The sequence below is a fragment of the Girardinichthys multiradiatus genome, chromosome 6 (genome assembly GCF_021462225.1).
Source record: "Girardinichthys multiradiatus isolate DD_20200921_A chromosome 6, DD_fGirMul_XY1, whole genome shotgun sequence".
Lineage (NCBI taxonomy): Eukaryota > Metazoa > Chordata > Actinopteri > Cyprinodontiformes > Goodeidae > Girardinichthys > Girardinichthys multiradiatus.
The window spans coordinates 4,322,046-4,335,366 of record NC_061799.1 but is presented as its reverse complement, the minus strand read 5'-3'; the positions used below and the strand labels follow the sequence as shown (position 1 = coordinate 4,335,366).

The following is a 13,321-nucleotide window of genomic DNA, read 5'->3' as shown; positions in this document are numbered from 1 at the left end:
GCCCATCGGACGCTCAGCATCTCTGGGGGTCTTTGGGGCAGTGGGCTGGCCTCGACTAGCTCGGACGCTCAGCTTCTGCTTGATTGGGTGATCTGTCTGAGGCTGAATCCCTTTTTGATTGACAGAAAAATGAGCGAATCAGCGATCTTGAAATTGAGCTTCCCCTCCTTGAAAGACCAGCATCTGCCACTGATATACAGGGGTTGGACAATGAAACTGAACCACCTGGTTTTAGACCACAATAATTTATTAGTATGGTGTAGGGCCTCCTTTTGCAGCCAATACAGCTTCAATTCGTCTTGGGAATTACATATACATGTCCTTCACAGTGGTCAGCGGGATTTTAAGCCATTCTTCTTGCAGGATAGTGGCCAGGTCACTACGTGATACTGGTGGAGGAAAACGTTTCCTGACTCGCTCCTCCAAAACACCCCAAGGTGGCTCAATAATATTTAGATCTGGTGACTGTGCAGGCCATGGGAGATGTTCAACTTCACTTTCATGTTCATCAAACCAATCTTTCACCAGTTTGCTGTGTGTATTGGTGCATTGTCATCCTGATACACGGCACCGCCTTCAGGATACAATGTTTGAACCATTGGATGCACATGGTCCTCAAGAATGGTTCGGTAGTCCTTGGCAGTGACGCGCCCATCTACCACAAGTATTGGGCCAAGGGAATGCCATGATATGGCAGCTCAAACTATCACTGATCCACCCCCATGCTTCACTCTGGGCATGCAACAGTCTGGGTGGTACTCTTCTTTGGGGCTTCTCCACACCGTAACTCTCCCGGATGTGGGGAAAACAGTAAAGGTGGACTCATCAAAGAACAATACATGTTTCACATTGTCCACAGCCAAAGATTTGCGCTTCTTGCACCATTGAAACCGACGTTTGGCATTGGCATTGGCATGAGTGACCAAAGGTTTGGCTATAGCAGCCCGGCCGTGTATATTGACCCTGTGGAGCTCCCGACGGACAGTTCTGGTGGAAACAGGAGAGTTGAGGTGCACATTTAATTCTGCCGTGATTTGGGCAGCCGTGGTTTTATGTTTTTTGGATACAATCCGGGTTAGCACCCGAACATCCCTTTCAGACAGCTTCCTCTTGCATCCACAGTTAATCCAGTTGGATGTGGTTCGTCCTTCTTGGTGGTATGCTGACATTACCCTGGATATCGTGGCTCTTGATACATCACAAAGACGTGCTATCTTGGTCACAGATGCGCCAGCAAGACATGCACCAACAATTTGTCGTCTTTTGAACTCTGGTATGTCACCCATAATGTTGTGTGCATTTCAATATTTTGAGCAAAACTGTGCTCTTACCCTGCTAATTGAACCTTCACACTCTGCTCTTACTGGTGCAATGTGCAATCAATGAAGACTGGCTACCAGGCTGGTCCAATTTATGTGTTTCAGGTGACAGGTGTTTCAGTTTCATTGTCCAACCCCTGTATACACACACACACACACACACACACACACACACACACACACACACACATCTGTGTTTTACTATCTTTATGAGGACTTTTCAGTTACTTCTATTGACTTCCATTCATTTTCCTTGATTTTTAGTGCCTAACCCTGACCCTCACACTAACCCTAACCCTAACCAGTTAATACCTAACCCTAACCATAACAATAACTCAATTCATACCCTAGTCTTAAACCTAACCCCTGTCCCAAGAACGGAATTTGGAAAAGTGAGGACCAGGAAAATGTCCTCACTTTGTCAAAATGTCCTCACTTTGCGATAAAAATACAAAAATTGGTTCTCACTCAGCAACAAGTACAAGTACACACACACACACCACACACACTTTGGGGATGTTTACTTTGCAAAGTTATTTATAAGCTGGTTGTTTCCTTTTAACTAAGTGCAAAGAATGAAACATTTAATTTCCCTTTGGGATTAATAAAGTATTTTTGAATTGAATTGAATTTAGTTTTGCTCAGAAATCTCAGATGTTTGATGTGAGAACTGATCCATTTTCTAGGAATTGAAAACTAAATCAGAATACTGACCGTGCAGTACCACTTTTTATTTTGTGCTAGCAAACTGATGTCCAAATGTAAGCAACTCACCTTGTTCTCTCTGATTAAGAACAATTAATGAAGTAATCAGAATGTAATTGATTTCCTCAGTCTTTGGTCTAAGGATCAGAAAAGATACTAAAAGAAAATTAATCAAGCTAATACCAGTATTTTTACTGTGAATGGAAAGAAGATATAATAGAGCTGCACTCTAGGATTGCCACCCTTGACTGCACTGTGTGCTTTTCACTCCTACCTGACAGACAGACTTGTCTCTAGGACCTGTCTGTTAGATGTAAACTGTCTAGACCCAGTTTTTCCAAATCCTTGTTTTTAAGCTAGAAGATACGCGTTAAAATATTCAGAATCATTTTGCCATTGGTTGCTCTACTTCTTTAAACTGACCTTGATGAGCTCAGTCTTATTTCTGTTCTTCACTCTTTGAACATGTACTGATGGACTTATTCTATTTTCTTTAGGTCTGGACAGCAAAACATTGTACAGATCAGTAAGCACCTCAGACAGCTCGGTATACACCCTGAGCACTGGTGAGCCCATATAAAAAAAAATATATAAATGCATATATATTTGTTCAAATATTATGTTGAATTTGGTTTTACTCCTTGCTCAATACTTTTTTTGCATTCATGAGTGATACATTCTAGTGAGTAAAACATATAATTTATAGTTTGATTATCGCAAAGGTCACTGAATCTCTGTAAGATCCTGTCTCATGTTTACTTGTCATCAGCCGTGTGAGTTCATTTAAATTTCTTTGTCCTGGGGTTGTGTGTTTGTGCTGCAGAAGGTGATGCTGCCCAGGGTGACATAGGTTACCTGTCTGAGACCGTCCTGCACTACCTGAGAGACCTCCCATCACCTGTCATCCCTGCATGTGTCTATCCACACCTTCACACTGCTATCATGCAGCAGCAGCTTCACCAGCAGTCAGTAGGTGGGTCCAATATTAAATAAAGGTGCATAATATGAGTTTTCTAATGAGGATTCCCAATGTATTTTTATATTGTAAAGATGATTTTAATAATTTTGGAAAACACTCATATATACATGAGCACTCTGCACTCATTTAGCCTAAATTCAACATGTTCTCACAAAACCCCCAAGTAGAACAGAAATGCCTAACTCAGTCAGTCAAATATAGGAACATAATTTATAGCTAACTAGGAATTAGTTTAGTTTTTCTGTTTGAACATTTTTACAATTGCCTAAATAACTGTCATAGATGGAGCTGTTGCTGGTAGCCATGACAGAGAGGTCAGTCTGGTACTGGAGAACTCCACGGTGGTCCCTCTCCATCATCTTCTCACCCTGCAGTATCTCCTCACACACCTGACCAAGGTGGTCCAGGCACAGGCCAACAATGGCCTAGACACACACACTTTGGGAAAGATCTTTGGTCCCCTTCTGATTCGGACAAGCCCCTCTGCCCAAGGGTCAGTTATTTTACTCTCATACTGAATCACATGAATGAATGAAACCAAACTGTTTAGCACATTGGATTGGACTTATCTTCGCAACATTATGCTACTGTAAGCAAACCAGAAGAATAAATGAAATGTGTGTCAGCTGTTGACTGATTTATTGACTGTCAGGTATTCCTCGGATGAGGATTTTCCCATGCTGGTGGTGGAGAGGCTGCTGGCAGAGAGAAGTGCACTGCAAGACTTCCCTCATCCTGGTAGGTTCTTTTTTTTAGGATCAGGCATTGTGATTCTATTAGAGTGACCTGCTTTAAATTATTTCTATTTGTTTTTTCCAGTTCTTCCAGCAAAACCAACCAAATCAAAAATAACACCATCAGATATGAGAGATAAAAGCAGCCTGCTGAACGATGCTGAGTGGTACTGGGGAGATATTTCCAGGTAAGCCAGTGAAATAAATTCAAATTTGTAGCTCCTAAAGTGCTTTAGATTGATTTTATTGGGTTATTAGGTGGTAGACTGACACAAAAAAGTGCATAATGATGAAGTAGAAGGTAATGATACATGGTTTAGTACATTGTGTACAACTATAATCTGAAAGTGTCCATATGTATTCCCAGCCCTTTAAAATCAATGGCTTTCAAAAGTCACCTAATTAGTTAATAGTGTAGTACCTGGGTGTAATCTCAGGTATCTCACTATAAAAGCAGCTGTTCTATGAAGGCCTCAAAGCATCATTAGAGAACTTTAGAGAGCAAATAGCATCATGGAGACCAATGAATACAGCAGACAGGTCAGGAAGGAAGTTGAGGAGATGTTTAAGTTTTAAAACAATATCCCAAGCTACGAACATCTTCCAGAGTTCTGTTCAATCCATTATCTGAACATGGAGAGAGGATTTGTCTACTGCAAACCTACCAAAACATGGATGCCAGACTGAGGCTTGGCAAGGTGAGCATTTTGTAGAGAAGCAGCCAAGGGGCCCATGGGTTACTATGGAGATTCTGTAGTGATCCACATCTCATGTTAGAGAATCCCATGCCAGGACCAATGGAACAGCTACTAATCCTGTCAAAGAGTGACCAAAACTGAACATTTTGGCCTACATGTAAGTGTCTATGTGAGGTGGAAAACTGATCTTCACATCACCCTGAACACATCATTCCACCACATCATGGTAAAATATATGGTGGTGGCAGTATCATGCCATGGTTCAGCAAGGATAAGAAAGCTGGTCAGAGTTAATGAAACTTGGATTTAGCTAAATACAGGACAATCCTTAAAGAAAAGCTTCAAAAGACTTGAGACTGAGATGGAGGTTCACCTTCCAGCAGGACATTGGTTCTAAATATGCAGCCAGATATACAATGGAAGATTTATATCAAAGTATATTTAAGGAGTTAGAGTGGCCCAGTCAAAGTCCAAGCCTAAATTCAAGTGAGAATCTGTGGCAGGACTTACATAGGCAAAATGGTACTCTGTAAAAGTGACAGGGTAAGTCTACATTATAAATAAAAAAATATCAAGACCTTATTTTGGAAAATAATCACAAGAAACGTGTCTGGATGTGTCGAGTTGTTGCAAATATAAATCTGCTCCCATGTTTGCAGAGAGGAAGTGAATGAGAAACTACGAGATACTCCAGATGGAACCTTTTTGGTGCGAGACGCCTCCAGTAGACTGGAGGGCGAGTACACTCTCACTCTCAGGTAAAGTTGCAGGAAAAATCAAACATGGACTCACCTCACATCCCAGGTTCTGTTCCATTCTGTTGATCAGATTTCTGTCTCCCCCTACAGGAAAGGAGGGAACAACAAATTAATAAAGATTTATCATCAAGAGGGCCGGTACGGTTTCTCAGAGCCTCTTACCTTCCTGTCTGTGGTGGAGCTCATCAGTCACTACCGCCACGAATCCCTGGCTCAATACAACGCCAAGCTGGACACCAGGCTTCTGTACCCTATCTCAAAATTTCAGCAGGTTCGTGGGACTACGTGTGGTATTCCATTTGGTGACTGAAGTTTAAACCAAATGTATGGTTTTCAGCATTGAACCATATTGATTGCAGTTGTTTCTTTCTGAGTTTGCCGTCATCTGCTGTTTGTGTTGCTCAGTTGGTTAAGGAGAACAGCATAGAGGAGGTTGGAGAGCAGCTCAAGGTCTATCATGAGCAGTACCAGGAGAAGAGCCGCGAGTATGACTCTCTGTATGAGGAGTACACACGCACCTCACAGGTACGACTTGTACAGTCATTTACAGAACTGCAGGGTCATTTCTGCCATGGTCTTTACTGCTGGAGAAAATGAAACTCTGCTCTTGGCAGACATTTACTGAGCTGTTTACTTTCAAATTGAATCCTAAGACGTGACCCAAGTGTTTTGATTTAATGTCTGAACATTGTGACTTATGTGAGATAAAGCCTAATAAATTAAACTAAATGGTTGCATAGTATTTCTTTTTTTGACACTTTTTTTTTTGATGCATGAAACCCCCAACATTCCAATACCCACTAAAACCACCAGGCGGAGGTATTTTAACGCAGTGGCAGAGCAGCAAACTGTGATAAACGGCATATTTAATTCTGTGTTTTGCCTCTGTTCAGCAGTAGAGAAAATATAACAAAGTGTAGAACATATAGAAATACTGCTCAGCAAGTTATGAAATTCTCAATGTTCACTCCGGACAAAGAAGAAAAATGTTTTCCCTTAGTTACTGTAGTGTATTAGAAATTCAGAGTAAAGTAATGTCAATAACTAATGGCAAATCATGAAGCCTCTCTGTTGCTTAGCTGAAACTTAAAATGCTAAATAAAGCAGATAAACATGAAGAGTTATGATTTGTTGTGATAATGATATGTTCTGTATTGATCAACAGAACATTTTATGTTGACAGAAAAACACAGTAGAGTATTTCTTCTGTAAAACTGTTATCTTTATTTTATACCTGCCAATGCTGAGCTGTCACCTTGTTGCACTTGTGGTTTTATATTCTCTTCAGATTTCTCCTAAACAGCCCAGCATCGTTGTGAGAACTACTAACTAATTTACACTCATTCCTTTGCTTATGTATATGTTTCCAGAATGTGTATCAGTAGATAGTTTAAAAATGACAGCTTTCTGTCTGTCTGTCTTTCTGTCTTTCTTTCTTTCTTTCTTTCTGTCTTTCTTTCTGTCTTTCTTTCAAAAATACAAAAACGCCCCCTAAAGTGAGATAGGCAGAGCCGTAAGTCGTACAGATCTGAAATTTGGCACACAGGTAGAGTTCCTCAAACCAAGGGAAAAAAGTATCTTGGGGGTATGCCCTAAAACGCAAATCTGCTTCATATTTGGTCAATATGCAGTTAAGGCATTGGGGATCAAAAGTTATCAAAAGCTTTTTGATACATGAAAGCGTGTGGGCCATAAAAGACGAAATTGATATAGCTCCTAAAAGGAAAGTCACAAAGACCTGATACCTTCTAAGATTGATCTGCCTCTGGCCCTGAACAATATTCACTGATCAGATGGTGACATCATCGAAGCCCCGCCCCCTGAGAACAGGAAGTGTCATGTTTTCCTTTAGAGAGTCCATTTTTGATGTTCTTCACCTAATCAACATGAAACTGTCTCCAATGACAGATAACACAATGGTCTATCTTGGTCCCTAATACTGACAGGTTTGGCTGGACGTTGTGGCCGTGGCGGCATGGCGAAGTCTGATGTCACGCCATTGCCATACGTTTGGCTCTAAATTACACATGCATGGCCCTATTTACTCCAAACTCAACATGGTTGATCTTTGACAGCCCCTAAAAAGCTCTATTGGATTACATTGGAATTTGGATCAACACCGCCCCCTAGGACACTTCAAGTGCTCTATGTCCCTCATACATTATCGGATCCACTTGAAATGTAGTATACATCATCAGGGATCAATGCTGAACATGTTGGCACAGGCAATTCATGATGTTGTTTTTGCCCCGCCCACTAACAAACAAGTGAGTGCATCTTCCATCTGGAAGGTCTGATTTCCCCCAAATTTTGAATACTTCTCGCCAGACCAAAACTCTGCATGACCGAAGATAATATGACATGTCGCTCATAGTCCCCCTTAGTGGCGACATTTGGAACTGAACGGCGGCCTCGTTGGTGGCGTGCAGCCGGCGATGCCAGGCTCCCGTGGTTGCTGCACAGGCCGAGTTACGCTGAGGTGCGAGGACCTTCAATGCTGCTTGCAGCTTTAATTATAAATGTATTTATAATAAATGTATTTAGAGTAATCATTAATAGTTATTTTCTGCATCCTCATAAACAAAAACAGCAAAGATGAATTTAGTATAATTGATTACTGAAGAACCCTGTCAGTTGTTTGCACTAAGATCTGATTGACATAGCAGTAGAGCTGACCTCAACACGTCTTATATGGAAGTATCCCACAATTGAAAGGATGTTGAAGTATGACCAGGTTGAGCCGTTAGGGTTAAATTTAAAAGACTTCCACAGAGTGGATCCTTTGGTGTTTAAAAAGAAAGGTTAACACGTCACTTTTGCATGATGGGGGACTGACAGTTTATATGTGCTGATATTTATTTTAGACATGCAAAATACAAGGGAAAACTACAATGTTCTCCTCTAGTTTGAATTATTCTGTTTGTGTTGTATATGATAAAAAAAAACTCACAATTTTAATGTTGTTGAAGTTTCATCAATCCATTTAAACAAATTTGTTTTTGACCCATTTAAAATAGCTGAATAAACAAGGCGTGGGATGGTAGGAGAATTTCATGTTATCATAACTTTGAATGAAAATACCACATTACTGTACCACAGTATTTACTAAAAGATTTCTAACATCTTACAAACCTCAACTTATTTGCTTGTATTAATAAAAACAACAAGTAATATAACATTGATTATTATGGTTGTAATAATATTATCTATATGATATATTTACAGTTATTTTGACTTTAATACATAAACACACATACAGAGACATACATACAGGAAGTGTGTTAAAAGTCAATATTTTAAAAATCAGACTCAGATGTTTCATGTATTCATGACAGCAATTTACTTGAAAAATCAAAGATGGAGTTCTACTACAGTAGCAAACAATAAGATAACATTTTCAGTCAGTTTTCACCAGGTGAAAATGTTGATTTTTTTTTTCTCTCTCTCTTAGAACACTTTTTGTGGTGCTAGTGGTCATTTTTTTCAGCTTTCAGAAAGTAGAAGAGGCCCAAAGATAAGTGGACAATGGACTGAATGTATACAACAATTTTAAATTTTACACTAGAGCCTCATTCACCCTATCACAACATGCAAACATTTATCCACTGATGTGCAGATTGGTAGGCAACTTGGGGTAAGTGCCCAGCTCAGGGGCACATCTTCGTGTGGAATTAAACCCGGAACCTTCCGATTGCTGCCCGATCCTCTTTGCACCGCTCCCTCAGGCCTCAGGGTTCCCACTGCAGGGGGTGGGCCCACCGGGGGATGGCCCCTCGTCTCTCGTTCGGGCTTGGCCCAGCCAGGTCCTGCAAGGAGCAACCCGGCTACCAGGCACTCTCTGAGTCCCGACCCCAGGCCTGGCTCCAGGGTGGGACATCCGCCATGCCAGGCGACATCACATGCCTCGATTTTTTTAGTCCTCATGAAGGCATCTTGAACCACTCTTTGTCTGACCCATCACCCAGAGACTGTTTGCCATGGGAGACCCTACCAGGGGCATTTAAGCCCCAGACAACATAGCATCTAGGATCATTTGAGCACTCAAATCCCTCCACCACTTTAAGGTGGCGGAACCTTGAACCTGTCCTTACCCAGGACACGCTGGATTGGACAATGTCTCTTGGCTGGCCTGGGAACACCTTGGGCTCTCCCAGGAGGAGCTGGAGGAGGTGTCTGGGGAGAGGGAAGTCTGGGTGTTTCTGATGAGTCTGCTGCCCTCGCGACCCGATCCAAGATGAAGCGGAAGACGATGAATATGAGTACCTTCTGACTGCAAGATGACTACTCATCCGACTGAGCCACAGTGGGTTATACTCCCTTATACAGCAAAGGTCGTGAGGACTAATAGCTACTGCATACGGGGCTGATATTAGCTGCTTTACAAGCCAGACTGGGCAGAATCTGCAGTCAACTGCCCCTGAGACATGCTGCTAGTGGCTTCTTAGTTATACTTTCAAAGCAGTCTCAACGTAATGAGAGTGGGCTTCGTTTCCCCGCCATGATTTTCCAAACAGCCGACTTTCTTCCTGCTGAACAAAAACAATGTATAGAATTAAGGGATGGGTCAGCACTTAGCCACTCTCTTTCATACAGTCAGAGAAAACTGGTCACTCCAGAACTTCCCTTGGCATCTCATTAAAAGACTTGGTGTCATTGATCATTGATCATTTCCACTTCATTCATCTCCAGTTGTACTTCTTTAACTTTTTGTTTCAACCTGGAATCCAGTGACTGGAGAAAGACTATTACCCTTCTTGGAAAGTTTGGATGATTTTGAAACTGTAACATTTTGAAATCCTGGTTGTACCTTGATACAGTTAAATTCTAAAATTTTGCCTGTACTTCTTAGTGCAGCCTTGGAGAAGCTGGTTCTTGTTATTCATATTTCTTTAATATTTACTGCAGGAGCTGCAGATGAAGCGAACAGCCATTGAAGCCTTCAATGAAACCATCAAGATTTTTGAAGAGCAGTTTGAGACTCAGGAGAAATACAGCAGAGAGTCTCTGGAGCGATTCCAGAGAGAGGGCAACGAGAAAGAAATTCAAAAGTATATTCAGACATTATTTATCCTCATTTGATGTAGCATCTTGTTGTCTTAGGATATTTGCCACAATTTTGTTGTTTTTTCAAATTAGGATCCAGAACAACTCAGAGCGTTTAAGGTCTCGTGTAAAGGAGATCCATGACAGTAAGCGTAAACTGGAGCAAGACCTTAAACAGCAGGTGTCTGACAACAGAGAGATCGACAAGAAGATGAACAGTCTTAAGCCAGATCTCATGCAGCTTCGCAAGATCAGGGACCAGTACTTAATGTAAGCTCCGACTCGTTTGATGAGTGTATACAGGAGACATGTAAAACTGCAGACATCTTCAGCAGTGTCTCTGGGTTGGTCCTGTTTTTCAGATGGTTGACACAGAAGGGAACAAGGCAGAAGAAGATTAATGAATGGCTGGGCATAAAGAACGATGCTGATGAGTAAGTGTTACAGCACAGCAGTTTGACATATAGATGCTTCCTTTGCAGTGATCTCTCACTGCAGAGGAAGCTGTCATTAAGCACAGTGCTTTAATGCTAATGCTTGACCTCTGTGTTCAGCTCCTACTCTCTGGAGGAAGATGACAGCTCACCTCACCATGATGAGTGCACCTGGTATGTAGGTGACATCAAGCGCTCCAGGGCTGAGGAAATGTTGAGAGGCAAATGTGATGGAACATTTCTCATCAGGGAGAGCCAATCCCAGAAGGGCTCTTATGCCTGTTCTGTTGTGTAAGTTTGTGTTCTTCTATATAAAGATGTCCCTATCAGGATTTTGTATCTTTCATCTCAATCCAAGATATTTAACATTATGCATTTGATCATAAGGAGGCCCAGTCTAATAGGAAGTATTAGACTGGGCCTGCTAATAAGGAAGAAAAATAATGCCATGTACCAAGGTTCTAACCTTGGTAGCTACATACTGAAGTAAAAGAACGTGACACATTTTATCACTATTACACTTTAGTCCCCGGTTGGTTGGTTTATGGCACTGTGGCCTTTATTTGCACTATTCAGACAGGAAACAGGCAGAGAGAGAAGTTATGCAGCAAAGCTCCTGGTTTTGGAAAGGGGAACCCCTGCATCAAGGGCTAATGGTTTTGGTGAAGGTGCACCTGCTGTACTGCTACACCAACCACCAACCCACCATGAGTTTAACTGTGTTAAAAAAGCTACAATAATGTTGTTTCTAAACATACACTATATTGCCGAAAGTATTTGTCTGCTTTTGCTTGTACATGAGTTTTGGGCCTCATTGCGTCACCTCCTTAGCCTTTGGTTCTGAATGTCTCTTCCCAGTGGACATGGAATTTCTGCACATTTGTTTGACCCAGCATTAAGGTTGCCTGTCCAGGGAAGCACTGGTTATTTTGATCTTGTCAGAAAAACTATTTTGCTAAAAGATTAAAGAATGTCCTGGTGAATAAAACAATGTAATCGAATTTGAACCAAGTTGATCCAGGCTTGGTTAATCCGATTGGGCACAACATTTTGCTTTGGCATGTGCTGCCTATTCAGTCAGTCTTTGATGCATTTATCTCGAATTCTTCACTGACTCAACTCAGTGAACCTGAGCATACACAAGTAAGAGGTTTGGCCACATCTACTTTAGATAGCTGTTAGGGAAAAATAGATTTTTCTATGTTTTCCAAACCGTTTGTTTTTCTTCCCAGAGGACAGGGAATTATAGCATGCTTGATTAGAATATCCCTGTCTAGAGCCAGAATTTTCCTAATTCAAGGTCTCAGACCTCCTTAGCAATGTGTGAACAAGGTTTTAATATTTAGCAAAAACAGAACATTACTTGTAAAATATATTTGTTTGCATTTAAATTTTACTAAAAGCATCATATCAGCATCTTCATATTCAATGGATTACAGTCAGGGTCAAAATAGTTAAGTGTTGACATCTGTGAATGAATAAGTTTGTTGCTCATCCGTTTTGTGCATTTCTTAATGTTACAAGTAAATTCTTATATACTTGGTAAGTACAGTATCCCATAGAAGTGAGCACACCCCTCACATTTGTAATAATTATGATTATTGATTTATTAATATTTATTAAAAACTATAATTAAAAATCATAATTCAGGAAAATAGTTTCTTAACCAAAATCATTACTTACAAATAGAAATCAGAGATGTCCTCTGGTGCTGTGATTATGGGCTCAAAGCTCTTAATAATTGCAATTAGCAATTCATCATTAATAATTGATAAATTATTAACCAAAACCACAAAATGTCACTGTTTATTCAACCGCTCCACCGAAAGCGGGGTAACTTTGACCTTGTTTTGACAGATAAATCACTCTTGCACGAAATAAACATAAACGCTTCTCTTTATTAAATATATGAAGATTTATTGAAGATAATAATAATTCTGATATATCATTATTCTGGTCCAAAAACCTTCACCTAACTAACAAGCACTATTCTACACAAAGGGAATAAAAATGACTACCTAACAATAATAATAACAGAAAAATATATGTGCATTGAGTGTCTATGAAGATCAAACCAGCAGTTTTATGGACAAAATGTAGAATTTGGGTTAAATAGAAAGAGAAATCCTCCTGTTGTGCTGATGTTTCAATTGCAGTGATCAGCTGATAAAACAGTGGGGCCACGCCCCTTTAGCCTCTAGCAGCTGATTGCCCCAAATCTCGAACAAAGAGTCATAAAACTCTGAGGCGGGAACTCAGTGGAAAAACTCCAGTAATAAACTGGAACAAAGGAGTGGTCAGGCGAGGCCCAGACCGCAGTTGCTTTGATTGAAAACTTTTAAAAGTCCAACTTCTAACTCCTGGCTGATTTGGGATCAACCGGACAAAACATGAACACACATGATTCAGCAGCGATTGCACAGCAAATTCAAACACAGCTCAGTATAAAATACTTCAATCAGTATTGCATGCAACAAGTTAATACCTTAGATTAACTACTGGGGATTCTAAATCACCTTAACTATGCCTCATCCTGCCCAGACCTCTAAATGCACCTATCCAATTTAATATAAAAAGAATGAAATTACTTTGATGTTGATTTCTTCTCTTCACCAGTTGGGTCAGGTCTGAAGAGCGGGGGGGGGGGATCA

At 40.7% G+C, this 13,321-nt stretch overlaps 1 protein-coding gene across 2 annotated transcripts in view; it reads left to right on the top strand.

The window, feature by feature from the left end:
• The window catches only part of pik3r2 (phosphoinositide-3-kinase, regulatory subunit 2 (beta)), a 54,808-nt gene that overhangs the window by 29,675 nt on the left and 11,812 nt on the right, over positions 1–13,321 (top strand). For both annotated transcript variants that reach the window (XM_047367318.1, XM_047367320.1), the window contains 12 exons: positions 2,522–2,590; positions 2,848–2,997; positions 3,286–3,496; positions 3,656–3,741; positions 3,823–3,925; positions 5,095–5,193; positions 5,284–5,464; positions 5,599–5,718; positions 10,099–10,241; positions 10,330–10,506; positions 10,599–10,670; positions 10,791–10,961. In XM_047367318.1, coding sequence (XP_047223274.1) covers positions 2,522–2,590; positions 2,848–2,997; positions 3,286–3,496; positions 3,656–3,741; positions 3,823–3,925; positions 5,095–5,193; positions 5,284–5,464; positions 5,599–5,718; positions 10,099–10,241; positions 10,330–10,506; positions 10,599–10,670; positions 10,791–10,961 — 1,582 coding nt within the window. The remainder of the gene's footprint in view (positions 1–2,521; positions 2,591–2,847; positions 2,998–3,285; positions 3,497–3,655; positions 3,742–3,822; positions 3,926–5,094; positions 5,194–5,283; positions 5,465–5,598; positions 5,719–10,098; positions 10,242–10,329; positions 10,507–10,598; positions 10,671–10,790; positions 10,962–13,321) is intronic.